This window comes from Gymnoscopelus microlampas, assembly GCF_963454915.1.
Source record: "Gymnoscopelus microlampas genome assembly, chromosome: 14".
Taxonomy (NCBI): Eukaryota; Metazoa; Chordata; class Actinopteri; order Myctophiformes; family Myctophidae; genus Gymnoscopelus; species Gymnoscopelus microlampas.
Window position 1 is genome coordinate 1,483,067 of NC_139951.1, and position 19,222 is coordinate 1,502,288.

Below are 19,222 nucleotides of genomic sequence, written 5' to 3' on the forward strand. Positions count from 1 at the left end.
TTAAATATGCAGTTGACAAGCGCTCTCTGACCACTTGTGGACATGCATGGTTCTCCCTGAAGCTGAGTGTCAGTATAAGACCCAAAAGCGCATGTTCCTCCTGAGGAGTCTGAATGATTTTAATAACAAGGACAGTTTAACAGTATTGAATCAGTTCTCACATTCAACACATCACAAAAAAAGTTAAAAACAACAACTCACAAGAATCATTAAACAATAAAGCTACCGAAATCACCCACCACACCAATATGTGTCTCTACATGCAGTAAAAAGTAAGGCAGATCATCAAGGACCCTTCAAACTGGGTTGAGGGGGTTCCAGGGGTACCCAGTTAAATGACATGACAGAGCCTTTTACTCTGTTATAAGTAAAAGGCCTGTGTTCAAATTGTTACTTGAGTAAAAGTACAAAAGTATTGGCATCAAAATACTTAAAGTATCAATAGTAAAAGTACTAAAATGTTTGAAAATAGCAGATCTACAAGCTCACAACACGGCGCCAATGCAACACGTTGTGAGCTTGTAGATCTGCTATTTTCATTATAATTTATATCTGCAAAGTAACTAAGTATAAAGTTTTCAAATAATTGTAGTGGAGTAAAAGTACATTATTTGTCTCTAAGTTGTAGTGGAGTAGAAGTAAAAGTATTGAGAATGGGAAATACTCCAGTAAAAAAAAAATACCTAAAAATGTTACTTTAGTACAGTGAGTAAATACACTTATTAACTTTACACCACTGTGATCTACAAGCTCACAACACATCGCTTTGTGACGCGTTGTGAGCTTGTAGATCTGCTATTTCCAAAGGATTTTATACACATGATAACTTGTAAAATGGGACATTGTGCATAATGAGTACTTTTACTTTGAGTACTGAAGTATATTTTGATGCCAAAAAATGAAAACCCTCCAACTCTATTCCCATTGCCTGAGAGACAAGAGCCTGCGGTGATTGGTCGTGATGGTTTCCCTGACAACCGATAAAACCTGCGCTCATTGGTCGTCCCTCAGAACACACCCCCGTGTCCTGTGCTCTCATTGGTTGCATGACTCCAGCGCATGGGATAACCAGCTCAGCTGGTCTAATCAGCAGCAGCTGTGACTGAGATTGTCTTTGGGAGACGTCGACAGAACACAGAACAGCAAAAAGAGGTATGTTTATGCATTTATAATTATTTAGATCACGTCTGAACATTAATGGTTGAGAAATAACGTTGTGACTCAACATATGCTGCACATAATGTAAGATTCTGTTGGTTAGTTAGCCTGTAGTGTAACAGGTATTTCCTTGTAAACACAAACCGTTTGTTTGGACGTTTTAAAAGACAACATGCTATTAAAACAAAAGTATCTTGCCTTTTGTATATAGAATACATAGGTGTGTGGCCTTTTCTACTGTTTATCATGAAGTTGCCTCAATAATCTATATTTATTTTACTTATATTGCAGGGCTTTGTAGGCCAGGGGGGACTTTTAATAAGCAAGTCAAAGGTAAGGTTCCATTGGTACACTCTTGAGTTACTGACACGTAAGGGTCCATTTGGTTCCATTTGTACACTGTGAGTGTACACATGTAACCAAATGGACCCTGACAGGTCTGTAACTGACAGTATACATGGAACCAAATGGACCCTTACAGATCTGTAAGAGTTACAGACCTGTACGGGTCCATTTGGTTCCATTTGTACACTCACAGTTACAGATATGTAAGGGTCCATTTGGTTACATGTGTACACAGTTACAGATATGTAAGGGTCCATTTGGTTACATGTGTACACTCACAGTTACAGATATGTAAGGGTCCATTTGGTTCAATTGGTACTCTCAGAGTTAAAGGCCTGTAAGGGTCCATTTGGAATCTTGAGGGTCCCTGCTGAACCCCACCTGAGAACCACTGTACATTTAATGTGTTGGTTCTTAAAGTGGGTTTCTAGAGATGGTTCCTCCAGGTGTAAATACACTTCTCTTGTGGGGTTCCTTGGCGCACAACCTTTTCAAATCTGAAGCCAAATACAATTGACATGGAAATCTTTGAGAACCACTGATATGATATAGCTACTTATAACTTATTTTAAGGTGAATTGTAATATGACAACTGTAAACAAAATTAGAGTTTGAATATACTGTATTGTTAGTTAATCAAACATTTCTTTCCTTGCAGGGCTGTGATTGTCATTGGTTGTATGACTCCAGCGCATGGGAGAAGTTCATTACTGTCTGATCAGCAGCTGTTATTTTCACAGCAAGTAAGTTCAATCTGGTTGATTCTGTTGCATCTCTGCGCTATCTTTTTCCTTGGTGTGCTAATAATCGTTCAAACAAGGCATATATATCATCAAAGACGTATTTGACTATCTGTCAGGACTTATCTAACTTGACTGCGTGACTCATTTACGCTGCACCGCACACACACCGCGTTTAGATGCGAGTGAGCAACAGGCATGCTGTCACTGAAATATGGACCGTGGTGACAAACGCTCTAAAGTGTGGCTTCACTAAAGCCTTAGATCAAGACTATCGTATATGTATTTTATCAAATCTGACTTTTACTTTCGTATCTACGAGAGTCTTAGTGACCACACCCCCAGTTTGCCCTGAAATGTCACCGGTAAAACCTGGAGCTGTATGTCTCCAAACATGTAGAAATGCAAAACATAAGGTGCTTGCCCCAAATGTTAAGTAGGTGTCCAGAGTATTTGTGCAATGTATTAGTTCATATTTTTCAATAAAGAAGTGCTTTAATCCCATCTGTGGCCGAACGCCATTCCCCCCCCTCGTTTACTTCCTATTTACATGTAAATTGTGTAATTCCGGCTTTCACTAGATGCGCCACGTCACTACCGCCGATCTACAAGCTCACTGCCTTTTTAAAAAGGAGGAAAAAAATTAAAACGTGCAGCTCACTGTATAATCCACAAATGAATCGACTGTTGGAATAAAGGCGAGGATGTTACTCTATTCATTAAATGTCTTAAATTGACTAAGGCTTAAAAGAATAAAGTTACTTTATTCTTGTGTAAATATGTAGATGCATTGTTGTTTTTTAAAATGTATCTTCTCTCTCTTCCCCTTGCTCCATCTTCTTCCCTTTCTTTATGGAAATACACCCACTGTTTTACACCTGCAAACCTGTGATGTGATAAAGCTTTTCTCATTCTCATAGGTGTTGAACCAAATCTGCTGCCATTAGCTGATACCCAATCCCTAGAAAACCTGGAGGAGCGGCTACAAAATAGCCCCGACCTCAAAATCCAACTGGTAAGAATTTCAGTTCTACTTGGGGAAGACACACACACAAAACCCTTTTTGTTTGTTGTTTAATGCTAACCCTTATCTTAAATTGGCTTCTAACAACTTTGCTGGGACATACAATATAGAATTGAGAAGCTAATTTAGTCAATCATGAAGGAACACTGCTATTCTATAGCTACTGCTATTTTTTAAAGAATTGTGCAGTAAGTGATTTTGTTTATTAAAAGATAAACATATCTATATTCGGATGGCAATAATTACTATGAAGTGTTCAGTAACAGGGGTCTCCCTGTCTCCAGGTGTTTAGTAAACAGAACATGCATGTTATGGTCAGATACCAATGTTATCCAATCAGAGATGACTCATACAGGATAAACAAGTGAAATTGGAAATGATGACACAAAGAAGTGAGCAGTAGCAGTACTCCAAGTCTTTCGGGTGACTGAACTCATTTCGGCTGCTTGTACCTGTGACCTTATGCTTTTGGTCATGACCCACACTTCAGCACAGAGCACATCATCCTTAGTTCCAAATTCTTGTTCTAAACAAAATTGATTTATTTTCCCTTACTGTTTTATTTACCGTTGCACTGAGAATTAAGACACATTACTAAAGAAACATTCTCATGATTGCTTTGATTTCAGGTCTCCAGCGTCAGGTGGAGGTGGGGGCAGAAGAGGCCGAGACAGGGGGTTCTCAAACAGCTCCAATGCAGAGTGAGTCTTGTCTAGAAAGATGGTGTGTTTACATTGATACAGTTCATTCTGGAATAGGGGTCTTGTCTGGCCATTAATAACTGAGCTTAAATTATCTTAAATTCCAAGTTCTTCTTCTAAACAATATGGATTTGTTTTTTCTTTTTTTTCCCTCCAGTTTTCCTTACTGCATTTTATTTTATTTATTTATTTTTTTACCGTTGCACCGAGAATCAAGCCCCATGACTAAAGAAACATTCTGATGTTTGCTTTGATTTCAGGTCTCCAGCGTCAGGTGGAGGTGGGGGCAGAAGAGACCGAGACAGGGGGTTCTCAAACAGCTCCAATGCAGAGTGAGTCTTGTCTAGAAAGATGGGGTGTTTACGTACAGTCAGTCCGGAAAGTATTCAGAATGCTTCACTTTTCCTACATTTTCTTATGTTACAGCCCTATTGAAAAAAGTATTTTTGAATATGTTTCCACAAGTTTGGCTCACATATTTTTGGGTAGTTTTGACCATTCCTTTTTGCAGAACAGCTGCAATATATGCCAGCTTATGTTCAGCTAAACAAAGTAACGTTTTAATTCAAATATCAACTTTAACGATCGGACCAACATCTAGGCTAAACATGTCACGTTTGATCTCTTCGCAGAGCATCAGTAGAATAATGATAAGTGGCTGAGCTCATCAGTATTAGTGTTGGGTCGATAGTCAAACTAGGCTATAGATTTTAAGATATAATGTCAAATGATTGAATAAATCTAAGATAGTCTAATTGATACTGTACAGTATCAGCGGCGCTATAGACAAATTGTTTCAAACAGGCTGTTTTAGAAACAATTTTACATCAAGTTGTGCAGATGTGAAGGCGAAATATATTGAACTTGCAACGAAAATGAGAAAATCAGATTGATCAGAATAAGAGGAATTAGAGGGGTGTGTTCTAAAATAATAGCCTACTCTACACTGAAGGTATGATAATGACTGCGCGTGCATCATGACAAAACACAAAGGTTGCATTCGTTCAGAAAATAATGTTTGATACGAGCTGTCCAGAAGGCTCTCATCCACTGCAATGTATTCACTGAACTTCTGGTAGATGTTATGCCACCGAAAGTGTCATGGCGCATCTCTATGGACGCAACCACGTGATGTATGACACTTCCTTATGAGATTTTCCTTGACGGCTACAAGGAAGTAACACGGAAGTATTCATTATTGTTTTACAATGGGCGGCGACACTACAGGCCAATCAAAGCCTTGTTTTTCCAGGGACTTCTGGGGTTGTTTCTTCAGTGCACTCAGGGCATGGTGCTGCAGCACATCAAGCGCACCGTAGATTCTGTCATGTGACGGGAAAGACCCGCGGTGATTGGCCAGTTTCTCCAAGAAACAAAAATGCCGACCATGTATGCTAATTACTGAGAATGTCCATCGGCCATTGCCGGATGAGGCATCTAGGTATTTATATCTATGCTTGTACCTGTGACCTTGTGCTTTTGGTCATGACCACATCTCATCTTTAGTTCCAAATTCTTGTTCTAAACAAAATGGATTTATTTTTCCTTACTGCGGTTTTATTTACCGTTGCACTGATAATTAAGACACATTACTGAAGAAACATTCTCATGATTGCTTTGATTTCAGGGCTTCAGCGTCAGGTGGAGGTGGGGGCAGAAGAGACAGAGACAGGCGCATGTGAAGGAGCTCCAATGCAGAGTGAGTCTTGTCTAGAAAGACATGGTGTGTTTACGTAGATACAGTTAGTTCTGGGATGGGGTCACGGCTCCAGACGTAACTTTTTCACTGGTGCCACTTAACTTTTCAGTAGGTAGCACCACCAAAAATTACTTACCCCCCCCCCCCATATAGCCTACAGTATGTAGGAATTGTGTTTTAATATACTACTTAAGATGTCTGCCAATATTGATAATATGGTGTACCATCACTAGCTTAAGTTTTTAAGTGCTTTATTTATAAAGCACATACAAAGTTCTTTTCACATAGAAAAATAAATACTCCTGGGAAGAGGAAGAGGAAGAAATCGTTATTTACCCAGGGTTTGGACTAAGTTGCAGTAACTTATTTCTTGCCAGACCCTGCAGGATTGTTAATCACCCGGTGATTTTCATACCTAGTGTCGTGTTGGGGAGTCGAACTGGGAACCTCTCGGTAACAAGCCTGACCCTCTTAACCACTAGGTCACCGCATCCCTTGGGTATACAAGCCTAAATAATAAATTTACTTTGATGCTGCGTTTTCCCCCCTCTTTTCTTACACAGGTTTTTATTTATTTACTATTTTACCAATAATTAAGCCACTTGACTAAAGAACAACATTCTTATGTTTGCTTTGATTTCAGGACTCGGATCTCATCAGTTCTGTTCTGACAATGGCCAGAACAGCATCTACAACAGCCTCGTGGAGGAGGTCTGCCATCTCTGCGTGAACCTTGGTTCTGAGGGAGGTGCGAGCTACGTGGATGAGGGTCTCCTGGTACAGTTCTTTGTGACTCACAGTTGTCACATCGGAAATGTATAATGGACATGATGAGATTTGTTGACTCGGAACGTCAAATTCTGTGAGTTAAATTTTGGCGAGGGAGGACCGTCACTTCAGCAAAAAAGCACTACTTTTTTTTTCAGTTTACAGTTTCTTGTTAACTGCATTGTTCACATATTCCAAATGTTGACTGCATTGTTCATACACGCATTTGCCTCACATGGTTTGCAGTTTAATAATAAAAAAGCAGAAAACTTTATGCTTGTTTTTATTTTATCTTAGTCAATTATAGCCTGTGTATGGCATTTAGTATGGCTTGATTAAAGGAGAGAGCCTGACTAAAGCACAACCCCCCCCTAAATAAGACCTTTGTCACACCCCATCTTAACTTCTACAGTTGACTTTTTTCATAGGTGCTCCTGTTTCCATAGTGGAAACACTGTTCTGGCTCATCACTGGGTCAGCACAGTGTGGCCCTTTACAGCTGGCCCATGCACGGTTCATGTATGTCTGAGCTTCTGGCAAACCGATCTGGCGCCAGACCAGGGGGTATAGACCATTGCTCCGAGCGAGCCATGACAAACTGCATGATCCGGGCCATAACTTTGCCAGCTTTGGGCCAGAACATTATGTCCACAGCTGGCCCTGTCCTGGCAAATGTATGGGCCAGCTGTGGGCACAGTGTTCTGGCCCTATGCTGGTGACCCATATCTGGGCCAATTATGGACACATTGTTCTGGGCTAGTTCTGGCCAACCATGCCTAGGCCAAGTATGGACACAGTGCTCTGGCCCTGTGCTGGCCAACCATGTCTGGGCCAGCTGTGGAAACACTATTCAGGCCCTGTGCTGGTGACCCATGTCTGGGCCAGCTGTGGAAACACTGTTCAGGCCCTGTTCTGGCGACCCATGTTTGGGCCAGCAGTGGAAACACTGTTCTGGCTCATCACTGGGTCAGCACAGTGTGGCCCTTTACAGCTGGCCCATGCACGGTTCATGTATGTCTGAGCTTCTGGCAAACCGATCTGGCGCCAGACCAGGGGGTATAGACCATTGCTCCGAGTGGGCCATGACAAAGAGCATGATCCGGGCCATAACTTTGCCAGGTCTTTTTTGCTATGTTCTGGCTCATCACTGGGTCAGCACAGTGTGGCCCTTTACAGCTGGCCCATATACGGTTCATGTATGTCTGAGCTTCTGGCAAACCGATCTGGCGCCAGACCAGGGGGTATAGACCATTGCTCCGAGTGGGCCATGACAAACAGCATGATCCGGGCCATAACTTTGCCAGGTCTTTTTTGCTATGTGGGTTATAGTGTAAACACAGTTACATTTATAATACTTTTGTCTAAAAGGTCCGACCAAAAAAGTCCTTGCGGACTTGTGTCCTTGAATTAATTTCATAGACATATATAGTAGCAACCAAACAGTTCAAAAATCAACATAAAATACAGAGAAAAAAAACACTATATGTACAAAAAAATGCATGATGATAAAAAATATATGCAACAAAAAAAAAGGGGGGGGGGGGTTGTCTGTCTACAGGGAAACTGGTACTAGCTCCTCTTTTGGCCTCCAGAAAGATGAGTTTTTAGGGCTGTTTTGAATGGGCCCAGCGAGCTGCATTTTTTGAGGGATGGGGTTAGACTATTCCATACCTCGGTGGCTGTGCTTGTGACTTCTGTTTGTAATGCAGAAACAGGAGGAACATTGTTAAGATGCCTTAATTTGAATGGACGTTTGCCCTCGCCTGGGAGCTTACATTAACTATAATGTCAAGCATATACTGTCAGAAATTTGCTGACATCAATTCAAAACCCATGGCAATAGATCGATACTGATTTGAATCAGCTGACCAAGCGCCGCGCCCCGGTGAAGAAAAGAAAGTAAAGAGTGAAGACATTTATAAAAATTGAGAAAGAAAGCAGGCTGAAGTAATTGGAGACCATATGCCATGTATTGTATGTGTACATTATGTAAATGTACATACAGTATATATTTACATAGATACAGATATTTTACTTAAGTAAAAAAATGTGAGTACTTTTTCCACCACTGTCTGTCTGCGTCCCTTTTATGCCCATATGGGGATCTCTTCATCTGTCTGTCTGTCTGTCTGTCTGTCTGTCTGTCTGTCTGTCTGTCTGTCTGTCTGTCTGTCTGCCTGTGTCCATCTCATGGCCATATATGGAGGTCCATGTCAGCCATATGGACACATATGACATCAGGGAACTCCATATATGGGGATTTGCGGGTTAATACACATTACTTTTTGGACAACTGCTGATCCAACCGACTTCTCACTTGGCCTATCACTCCCTCACATCACTCCCTCACATCACTCTCTCACATCACTCCCTCACATCACTCCCTCGGGTCCTCTGCAATGCTACGCACGCCGACTTTGAAGTCGATTGGTCGGACGGTTCACTACTTACGTGAGGGAAACACTGAATAACCCCTGAATGAAAAAAACCCTGTTTTGTATTGCAAGCATTACAAGTTTGCAACAGCAACTTGCTCCCCAAAGCTGTGAGATATAAAATGCAGACGTCTATTAAGACCAGGAACGCATCTGTGTGTCATTTTTAGATTCCTTTGGCTATTGAAAAATAGCAGATCTACAAGCTCATAGCGCGGCACCGAGTGCCGCGCTATGAGCTTGTAGATCTGCTATTTTTGAAAAAGCGTGATTTTTTTTTTCAAATCTTTGAAAAATCTTATATATCCAAAAAAAAACAAAAAAAACAAAACATATATATATATAAATATATTTTCTTTTTAAGCGAACATTTGTAACTCAAATCTCATTGCATCTGGGGGAGTCTTCTAAATCTTAACAGTTTAAAAAAAATCACACCCAGTGTGAAGTGGGCGGTGTGTGGTCATCACAACATGACTCACTTTAAAAAAAGGATAAATGACTTTTTTTAAAGTCCATACTGCTATTCATAGGGCTGCACATGTGTCATGTGTTTCGCTAGCCAATCACAGTCCTGAATTTGCAAAGTCAGCCAATCACATTACAGTTAGTGGTGATGACACTAGCTGTAATGTGATTGGCTGATATGAAAAAAGTATCGATTTGCATTAACAATGGAAGGGTTAGGGGGTACACACATTTTTTGGTCGGTGTCCAAAACTCACTTATAGGGGGCGGCTACACCGCCCCAAAAATATATATATATTTCAGTGGTTCTTAAACTTTTTCATGACAAGGACCCCCAAAATTATATGTATTTGGCCGCGGACCCCCATCTGAAAATATTTTGTTCCCCCCAGAAGCAAAGATTTGAGTTAAAAATGAAGACGTATTCAAAGATGTGCACACATTTTCACGATTTAAATATAAATTATCGCATTATCCCTGTCTGCACTCTGTGCCGCGCTATGAGCTTGTATATCTGCTACAATAATAGCCCAAAGAATTCTTAAAATGGCACAGATTCCCGGTCTCATGGGTTAAAAACACATCCTAGTGGACACATACTGCATTGCAGACTGCAGAGTGGTGTACTGTACAGCAGCACTGTGCTGCTACAGTATATGTTGGTATGTAAAGCAATGTGTCAGCGAGTGGCCACCATATGGTCCCTCTAAGTACCATGGCAGACATATGGTGGGACAGCGGACACACACACGCACACGCACACGCACGCACGCACGCACGCACGCTCGCACGCACGCACGCACGCACGCACGCACGCACGCACGCACGCACGCACGCACGCACGCACGCACGCACGCACACACACACACACACACACACACACACACACACACACACACACACACACACACACACATGCCTTACCCCTTATCCCTAAACTTCTTTGCCATTTTTTACTATTTCTACAAACATTTTAAAATAGTTCAACTAGCCAATCTACATCGACACGTTGTGAGCTTGTAGATCTGCTATTTTAATTTGAAATTGGACATTGTGCAATATGACTACTTTCTACTTTTGGTCTTTAAGTACATTTTTGAAACCAATACTTTTGTACTTTTACTCAACTACATTTTGAATTCCAGACTTTTACTTGTAACAGAGTATTTCTACATTACAGTATTGATACTTTTACTTAAGTAACAAATGTGAGTACTTTTTCCACCACTGCTACATTGCAGTATTGATACTTGCACTTAAGTAAGAAATAGGGTTAGGGTTAGGGTCAGTAGTTTTTCCACCATTTGAGACAAAGTGGGGGTTGAAGGGAGGGCAGAAGTGATGTCCCTCCTATATCAGAGATCAGAGCGTTGAGGGGCAACAACAAGGACAGAGAGGACATGGTCTCCATGCACTGTATGGGTAGATGGACATTATGGATGGATTAACTCATTAAGAACTGAGGCCCACTCTACAAAATGTATTCTAAATCCTTTTCTTTTTGTTTTGTTCCAGGGACCCCCCCAGAAGCAAAGATGTTTGGCTATGCAAAAATAGCAGATATAAGCTCATAGCTCAGAGCTTGTTTGGAAAGTTCATGAAAATATGTGCAAATCTTTGAATATATATATATTTTTAAAGCATTTTTTTTTTTAAACTAAAATCTTTTCTTCTGGGGATTCTACAAATGTCTTCTAAACCATTACAGTTTGTTTTGTTGAAAAAACGTATGTTGCTATAATATCAGTGGTTCTCAAACCTTTTCATGTCAAGGACCACCCAAAAATACATGTATTTGGCCGCGGACCCCCATCTCAAAATATTTTGTTCCGGGGACCCCCCAGAAGCAAAAATTTGAGTTACAAATGTTTGCTTCCAATATATACTATACATTCAAAGATTCGCACACATTTTCACATTTTTTTCAAAAATAGCAGATATACAAGCTTGTAGCTTGTAGATCTGCTATTTTTGAATAGCCCAAAGACATCTTAAAATGACACACAGATGCGTTCCCAGTCTCAATGGGTTAAAATGGCCTCGAGGTGGTCACGCCCGCTTACCCCGGTGAAATATGACCAGGACCCGTTTCACCTGCAAAAGCTCCGTCGATGGCCCCGGCCTGCCGTGTGTGTGTGTGTGTGTGTGTGTGTGTGTGTGTGTCGGCAGGCTGTGGGGATGATGTCCCCGTTTAAATGCATGAGAGGGGAGGGCTATCTCCTCCACCGGACATAAAGAACATTAACCCTTTAAGACCGGGAACGCATCTGTGTCATTTTAAGATTTCTTCGGCTATATAAAAAATAGCAGATCTACAAGCTCATAGCGCGGCACCGAGTGCCGCGCTATGAGCTTGTAGATCTGCTATTTATTTTTTTTAATCGTGAAAATGTATGCACATCTTTAGTTTGAATATATATATGTATATATATATATATATATATATATATATATATATATACACTTTTTATTTTTTTTACTCAAATCTTTGCTTCTGGGGATTTTAATGTCTTCTAAATCCTAACAGGCTTTTTTTCTTAAAGTTTTTTTTGTATACATTTTTTTACTTGATGTTGCTATATTATCAATTGTTTTCAAACTTTTTTCATGTCAAGGACCCCCAAAATAATATGTATTTGACCGCGGACCCCCTCCCATCTAAAAATATTTTGTTCCAGGGACCCCCAGAAGCAACGATTTGAGTTCAAAATGTATATAAAAGATTTGCACAAATTTTCAGGATTTTTCAAAAAAAATAGCAGATCTACAGTACAAGCTCGTAGTATATCTGCTTTTTTTGAATAGCCAAAGAAATCTTAAAATGACACACATGCGTTCCCTTCCCGGCCTTAAAGGGTTAAAAGAGAGGTCTTTGACTTTTATGTTATATCGACACTGTCGGTTAGAAACCCGGCATTTACAAAACTATTACTTTTCAGGAAATGGAAAAAAGAAATAACCTGTGTTCGATATTCATAAAAACCCACGGAAATGTGCACTTTCGCTTTCAACAAGTTAAAGGTAGGGTAAGTGATTTTCTTTGGTTAAAATAAGTGTTAAATAGCTCTATATTCTGATAGTACTCATTGCTATAGGGTGTTTGTTCAGTAAAAAGAGTCTCCTTGTCTCTCCAGCTCTTTATAAAACAGAAAATGCATTTTTGTTTCAGTTTCAGTTTCATTTCCAATTTTATCCAACCAGGACAGAGAACTCAATCAGGATATATATTAAACAAGTGAAATTGGAAGTGATGACACTAAGAAATGAGCAGTCAAAATTGGAACTGGATCACTATAAAAATGAAGCTTAAAAATGTGTGCTTTCTCCTGATTGGCTGAGATTTTGACACCTACCGGAAAATATATTTTCTGTTTATTAAAGAGCTGGAGAGACAGGGAGACTCCTGTTACTGAATAAACACTATAGCAATGATTACTATCAGAATATAGTGCTTTAACTTTTTAACAAAATACTTTTTTGTTTTAACCAAAAAATATCACTTACCCTTAACTCATTCACTGCCAGAATAAATAAATATCATCCACTGCCAGCGTTTTTTTTCACAGAATATTTAGCTGCCGTAGATCGATCCCCCTGATCGTTGCTAATCACTAAGGGTTTCACTGTGCTTCTACAAAAAAAAAAAATGTCATCGTGACCTTCCAGTTCGCTTGTTATAGGCCGTTGAATATAGCGTCACGTCTCGCCAAAAATACATAGTAGTAAAACAGTAGGCGAGATACAGGCGATTTCTCAAACACGTTAACCAGGAAGTGAATGGAGCGGTATACATCTTGTGATCACGTGATGTCCTGGTTCTGTGTGCGTCTGGGGATGAAGTGTGTTAGCGAAGAGCGTCAAGTTAAGTTCAAAATGGAGAAACATGATTTTTGCCCCGACAACAACAATACTTTCAATAACAATAATTTCTCTGAGACTTTGGTCGGAGCAGGTGTCGCCGAGAGAAAAAGGGGGGGATGGCGGATTGTTGCTCTCATTAAAAAGCCTTGAGGAGTGGGCTCTATGGGGGGTGGGGGGGAGTTCAAAGGCAGCAGGTAAATCAGTGAGGTTGTATTTTATTCTCACATGTGTGTGCGTGTGCGTGTGTGTTGTTTACACTGAAGGCATCATGAAGAGAGACAGATAGGGCTGATTGTTGCTCATCCTGCCATTCTGTGAGCTTTAATCAGAGCTTTCCGCAGACCTCACTGCCTGACATTCTAACTGACTTGTCTTTTTTTCCAGGGTTAAAAGAGACTGGGGATGCTTTAGAGGAGAGATGAGTGTTAAAGGAAAACTGAACACTAGGGACGGTTTCAGACCGGGAAAAGCGCCTGTCATTTTCGATTTGAACCATTATCTTATACTTTGGCTGTTAAATTTTTTTTGGCTATTCAAACATAGCAGATCTATAAACACAAGCTTATGAGCTTGTAGATCTGCTATGTTTGAATAGCCAAAGTATAAAATAATGCTTAAAGTGGTTACACTAATGTGTTCCTGGTCTTAATCGGTTAAAGACCAAGTCAGACAGGAACGTATGGCAAGGAGACACACACGCACGCACGCACGCACGCACGCACGCACGCACGCACGCACGCACGCACGCACGCACGCACGCACGCACGCACGCACGCACGCACGCACACACACACACACACACACACACACACACACACACACACACACACACACACACACACACACACACACACACACACACACACACATAAATCTCAGGTCCTTGAGCTGTGTTCCAGTGCAGGACATTAGAGGTTGTGTGCTCATTAATTGGCTGAACCAGCAGGCCGTCTCTCATGGGCTGTTTTTCCCCCAACACCACTGGCCAGCAGGCCATGGGCATGCAATGCCAAAAGACACTCATGGACCAGCAGCGTGCGTGCATGCGTTCCCAGCGAGCGAGCGAACATTATTTTATTTTTTTTCGGGTTTCGGATGAGAGTTAGCGTTTTCATTGTTGCTAAGATACGCCCCCCCCTTACTGATGCACAGATACAGTGCACGCTACCCAAACACTCAAAACTCCGGACATTTGAAGGATTTTATAAAAACTCCCCCGGACAGGCCGGACAGCCCCCCAAAAGAGGACATGTCCGGGTAAAAGAGGACGTATGGTCACCCTAACGGCCTAACTTATATATATCACGTGGCATAAGGCTGAAAAGCCACAGCCCCTGAGTCGTGGGCTTCAACATATTTGTGTTTCCTGTTCCCAAGTATAAGATGACCTTCATCCCCATGTGAGCATTACTGATGTAATGCTGATGTAATGCAACATTAGCCGTTGGTACACTCTGTTCACGAGCCACTTGTTGTAGTGTAACCTCTGTTACAAGTAAAAGTCCGGAATTCAAAATGTACTTAAAGTACCAAAAACTGTATACGCATTATGCAGAATGTCCCATTTCAAGCTTTCGAATGTATAAACATATTGTGAAAATAGCAAATCTACAAACTCACAATGCGTCGCATTGCGACGCATTGTGAGCTTGTAGATCGGCTATTTTCAAATGGCCGATATGTATATAGGGCTGAAGTGGTTTGTGTATGTTTTGTAATAATAATCAAAATGTACAAAGTAACTAGTAAACTAGTTTTCAAATAATTGTAGTGGAGTAAAAGTACAATATTTGCCTCTGAGATGAAGTGGAGTAGAAGTAAAAGTACTGGAAATACTCCAAAAGTAAAAAAAAATCCTAAAAAAGTGTACTTAAGTAGAGTACTTGAATAAATGTACTTAGTTACTTTACACCACTGGAATGTAAAAGGACTTGTATTACGTCAGTTGAATAAAGCCAGCATTGGAATAGCACATCGTAGTCCAGAGCTCTCATTGTTACTACTGTACTATAAAGTATAAGCCAGCACAACACAACACTTGTCATTGACTTGGAGCGGTGGAGGCCAGACAGATTAGCAAGGATCACCATGGGTATCAGGACTGAGACGACGGGGCTGTAGGATCACGGAGGAATGACGTGGCAGGCAGATCAATAACCATTCAGTGTTGTTGAAGGGCAGGAGCAGAATTATAGATATCAGTCAGTTTTGTCATAAGGAAGGCATTTGGGCTCATGTATTGTGCACTGGGCTTCTATTTGGCCACTTTTAAACACCTCACACAGTCAACAGCCACTTAGAATATACTGGGAACAAGTTACAGGCAAATGTCACCAGTGCTTTTCTCAGCCTGAAAAGGCTATTTTGACCCATGATTTTTATTGATAAACAGGATCTCTCTCGGTTCAACCCATTAAGGCCGGGAACGCATCTGTGTCATTTTAAGATTTGTTTGTTTTTCATAAAAAGCAGATTTACAAGCTCATAGCGCGGCACCGAGTGCCGCGCTATGAGCTCTGCCTCAGATACTGACATTGTTGACATAACAGTTTCACTTGTTCAAAGACTTGGCTTGAATTAGCTGTGGATTGCCTTTGGAAGGAGGGAAGGACCTCAGATGGATCCCCGTTCATGAAATTGCATCAGCTATTGAATCAAAGTCATCAGGTCTTTGCTTCTTTCATGCATTCAGCGGATGCCATAGTTTCGTCCTTCCATGGAAAGGGAAAAAGGATCAGCATGGCAGACATGCAACTTCTCCAAATTAGGTTCAACACCTGTTGCAGTAAATGATAAACATAATATGCAAGTCATTGAGGAGTTCGTAGTACTCATGTACGATAGAAGCAGTTCCTACAAGGAAGTGAATGCAAGTGAAGTGCATTCCAAGCAGGTCACTCTTGTGCAGTCCTGTTTGCCAAATCATGCCAGGAGCTGACACGACGTGGATGCAGAAAGGCATGTTCAAACTTCTGGCCACTGCAAATGCTTTAAGTTTGGACTTATCTGCACACCCCTCTGTCCCCCTGTCACCCCTTTAGGTCTTATCTATCTGAGAGATGTTTCTCAGTGAAATTTGGAGATTTTTTGTCATCCTCCACACCCTTGTCTTCCGGAGTCCCCCAGGGCTCGATCCTTGGGCCTATACTGTTCTCCCTTTATCTTCTCCCCCTGGGTCTAATTTTTAAGAAGCATGGCATCTCTTACCATCTGTATGCAGATGATTCTCAAATCTACATGCCCCTAAAAAAGGAATGTAATAGCTCCCTGACACCACTTCTAGATTGTCTCAATGACGTTAAAACCTGGATGGCTTTTAACTTTTCATGTGTCAATGAAAAAAAGACAGAGGTCATAGTGTTTGGGCCTAGTGGTCCTGGCATTATACCCACCAATCTGGGCCCTCTACAGTCTTATGTGAAACCTGTTGTCTCCAACCTTGGAGTCAAATTTGACAATGTACTCAAATTAGACAAACAGGTAAATGCTGTGGTCAGCTCCAGCTTCTATCATCTGAGACTGCTTGCCCGAATTAAGCCAGTTCTGTCCTTCAATGATTTTGAGCGCGTCATTCACGCCTTTATTTCCACACGTCTGGACTACTGCAACGCGCTGTATGTCGGGCTAAATCAAGCCTCCTTGGCACGCCTGCAGCTAGTCCAAAATTCTGCGGCACGCCTCCTGACAGGAACCAGTAGGCGTGAGCACATTACGCCCGTGCTGGCCTCACTCCACTGGTTACCTGTTCGTTTCAGAATTGATTTTAAAATGTTATTGTTTGTTTTTAAATCCCTGAATGGCTTGGCACCCCAGTACCTCTCTGACCTCATAAAGGTCTATACCCCCCCATGGTCACTGCGGTCTGCCGGCCAGCTAAATCTTGAGGTCACAGTAAAGACCAATCTAAAGACCAGAGGCGACCGAGCCTTTGCTGCCATAGCCCCCTCACTATGGAATGCGCTCCCCCCCATGTTAAAAGGGCACCCACCATTGAGACTTTTAAATCTCGGCTTAAGACACATCTTTATACCTTGGCATTTGAACCCCGCTTGAGAGTTTCTGTGGTCTATGTCTTATTGTTCTTTGTGTGTCCTTGCTGGTGTTTTTTTGTGTTTTAGCATATTTTAACAGTGTACTTTGTATGATTTTCTGTACAGCACTTTGTAAACCCTGGTTGTGAAACGTGCTATATAAATAAAGTGGATTGGATTGGATTGGATTCAACCAAGCCGTGTAATAAGATCCATTAACATCCTGTCTTTTCACCTGGTTAGGAACTAGACATGATCCATTAGTAACCATTCAAAATGTCATTATGGGAAGTGATGTTCTCTCGCTGTGGGTTCTGTGGCGGCAAATGGCCTCCTCTTCTCCCACAATCCATTGTGTCCTATTGTGTGGCGCTTGATCATTGGAATGTCCTACTTAACTCGAGAGTTTGTGTGTCAGAGCTCTCATTTGTCACTGATAATGGGACAGTTAGAGCCAAACATTGATTCTGTTGCTTTCTTCCTGTCTGTGTCCCATTCTCTGCTGTTATCATTAATGTAGCCTAATGCTCCTCTGCTGAACTCCATGCTGTGTGGATGAAACCAGTGCGTGGTGTAAAGTAACTAAGTACATTTACTCAAGTACTGTACTTAAGTACAATTTTGAGTTTTTTTTACTTTACTGGAGTATTTCCAATTTTCTATACTTTTACTTCTACTCCACTACATCTTAGAGGAAAATATTGTACTTTTACTCCACTACAATTATTTGAACACTTTAGTTACTAGTTACTTTGTAGATTTTGATTATTATTACAAAACACACTACCCACTTCAGCCCTATATCCATTTTGGCCATTTGAAAATAGCAGATCTACAAGCTCACAATGCGTCGCGATGCGACGCATTGTGAGCTTGTAGATCGGCTCTTTTCAAAAGATGTTTATACATTTGAAAACTTGAAATGGGATATTCTGCCTAATGAGTACTTTTACTTTTGATACTTTAAGTACATTATGATGCCAATACTTTTGTACTTTTACGCAAGTAAATTTTGAATTCCGGACTTTTAGTATTTATACTTTAACTTCAGTACTTAAGTACTTTTTCCACCGCTGGATAATCGTTACCCTGCCTTCCTCTTCTAATGGCTATGACAGTGTCCAGGCTTTTGGGTATTTTGGGTATCCCAGACATGCTCCTGTCATCGACCCGACAGTGTGCTCTCATTACCAAAGCTGGCCATTTTCCATTAGAAAGGCACCAGTGTTGGAAAAAGTACTCACCTGTTCTACTCAAGTAAAAGTATCAATACTGCAATGTAGAAATACTCTGTTACAAGTAAAAGGCTGTGTTTAACCCATTAATACCTGGAACGCATCTGTGTCACGTTAGATTTCTTTAGCTATTCAAAAATAGCAGATCTACAAGCTCATAGCGCGGCACCGAGTGCCGCGCTATGAGCTTGTAGATCTGCTATTTTTGAAGGTTCTTGAAAAATATTTGTTCTGATTTTTTTCAAAAAACTGTTAGGATTTTGAAGTAGTATCGGCATCAAAATATACTTAAAGTACCAAAAGTAAAAGTTCTAAAATGTTTGAAAATAGCCGATCTACAAGCTCACAACGCGTCGTGAGCTTGTAGATTGGCTATTTTCAAATTTGAATTATTACATTATTATGACATTATTACATTATAAATCATATCATTATAAATCATACATTAATCACTTTAGCCCTATTTCATACCAAGGCTATTTTCAAATAGCCTCGGTATGAAATGGGGCTAAAGTGCTTAATGTATGATTTATAATGTAATAATCGATATATGCAAAATAACTACAGTAGTAACTAAAGTTTTCAAATAATTGTAGTGGAGTAAAAGTACAATATTTGCCTCTGAGATGGAGTGGAGTAGAAGTAAAAGTACTTAAAATTGGAAATACTAGTAAAGTAAAAAATAACATTGTTTTTACTTAAGTACAGTACTTGAGTAAATGTACTTAGTTACTTTACACCACTGAAAGGAACAGGG

At 40.7% G+C, this 19,222-nt stretch overlaps 2 protein-coding genes across 3 annotated transcripts in view; both read left to right on the plus strand.

The window, feature by feature from the left end:
- Window positions 1-19,222, plus strand: part of LOC311059736 (limbic system-associated membrane protein-like) — a gene marked incomplete at its 5' end in the record, with an annotated part of 159,693 nt that overhangs the window by 109,218 nt on the left and 31,253 nt on the right. The gene's annotated exons all lie outside the window — the stretch shown is intronic.
- Window positions 1,057-6,707, plus strand: LOC311059737 (uncharacterized protein). Of its 2 annotated transcripts, XM_084077779.1 has the most exons (8): window positions 1,057-1,152; window positions 1,450-1,491; window positions 2,162-2,246; window positions 3,164-3,258; window positions 3,897-3,968; window positions 4,229-4,300; window positions 5,596-5,667; window positions 6,311-6,707. In XM_084077779.1, the coding sequence occupies exons 5-8, from the start codon at window positions 3,962-3,964 to the stop codon at window positions 6,487-6,489; spliced, it is 330 nt and encodes a 109-aa protein (XP_083933905.1). In that variant the 5' UTR covers window positions 1,057-1,152; window positions 1,450-1,491; window positions 2,162-2,246; window positions 3,164-3,258; window positions 3,897-3,961; the 3' UTR covers window positions 6,490-6,707. The 2 variants fall into 2 exon arrangements, with proteins under 2 accessions (XP_083933905.1, XP_083933904.1); XM_084077778.1 differs by having other exon boundaries at window positions 1,058-1,152; window positions 3,897-4,300.

What these genes read in the sequence shown, in the direction of transcription:
- LOC311059737 (XM_084077778.1), top strand. Translation starts at nt 4,210, where the DNA reads ATGTTTGCTTTGATTTCAGGTCTCCAGCGTCAGGTGGAGGTGGGGGCA. An exon ending in TCAAACAGCTCCAATGCAGA is followed by an intron (nt 4,301 to 5,595) that starts GTGAGTCTTGTC and finishes CTTTGATTTCAG; the next exon opens with GGCTTCAGCGTCAGGTGGAG. An exon ending in TGAAGGAGCTCCAATGCAGA is followed by an intron (nt 5,668 to 6,310) that starts GTGAGTCTTGTC and finishes CTTTGATTTCAG; the next exon opens with GACTCGGATCTCATCAGTTC.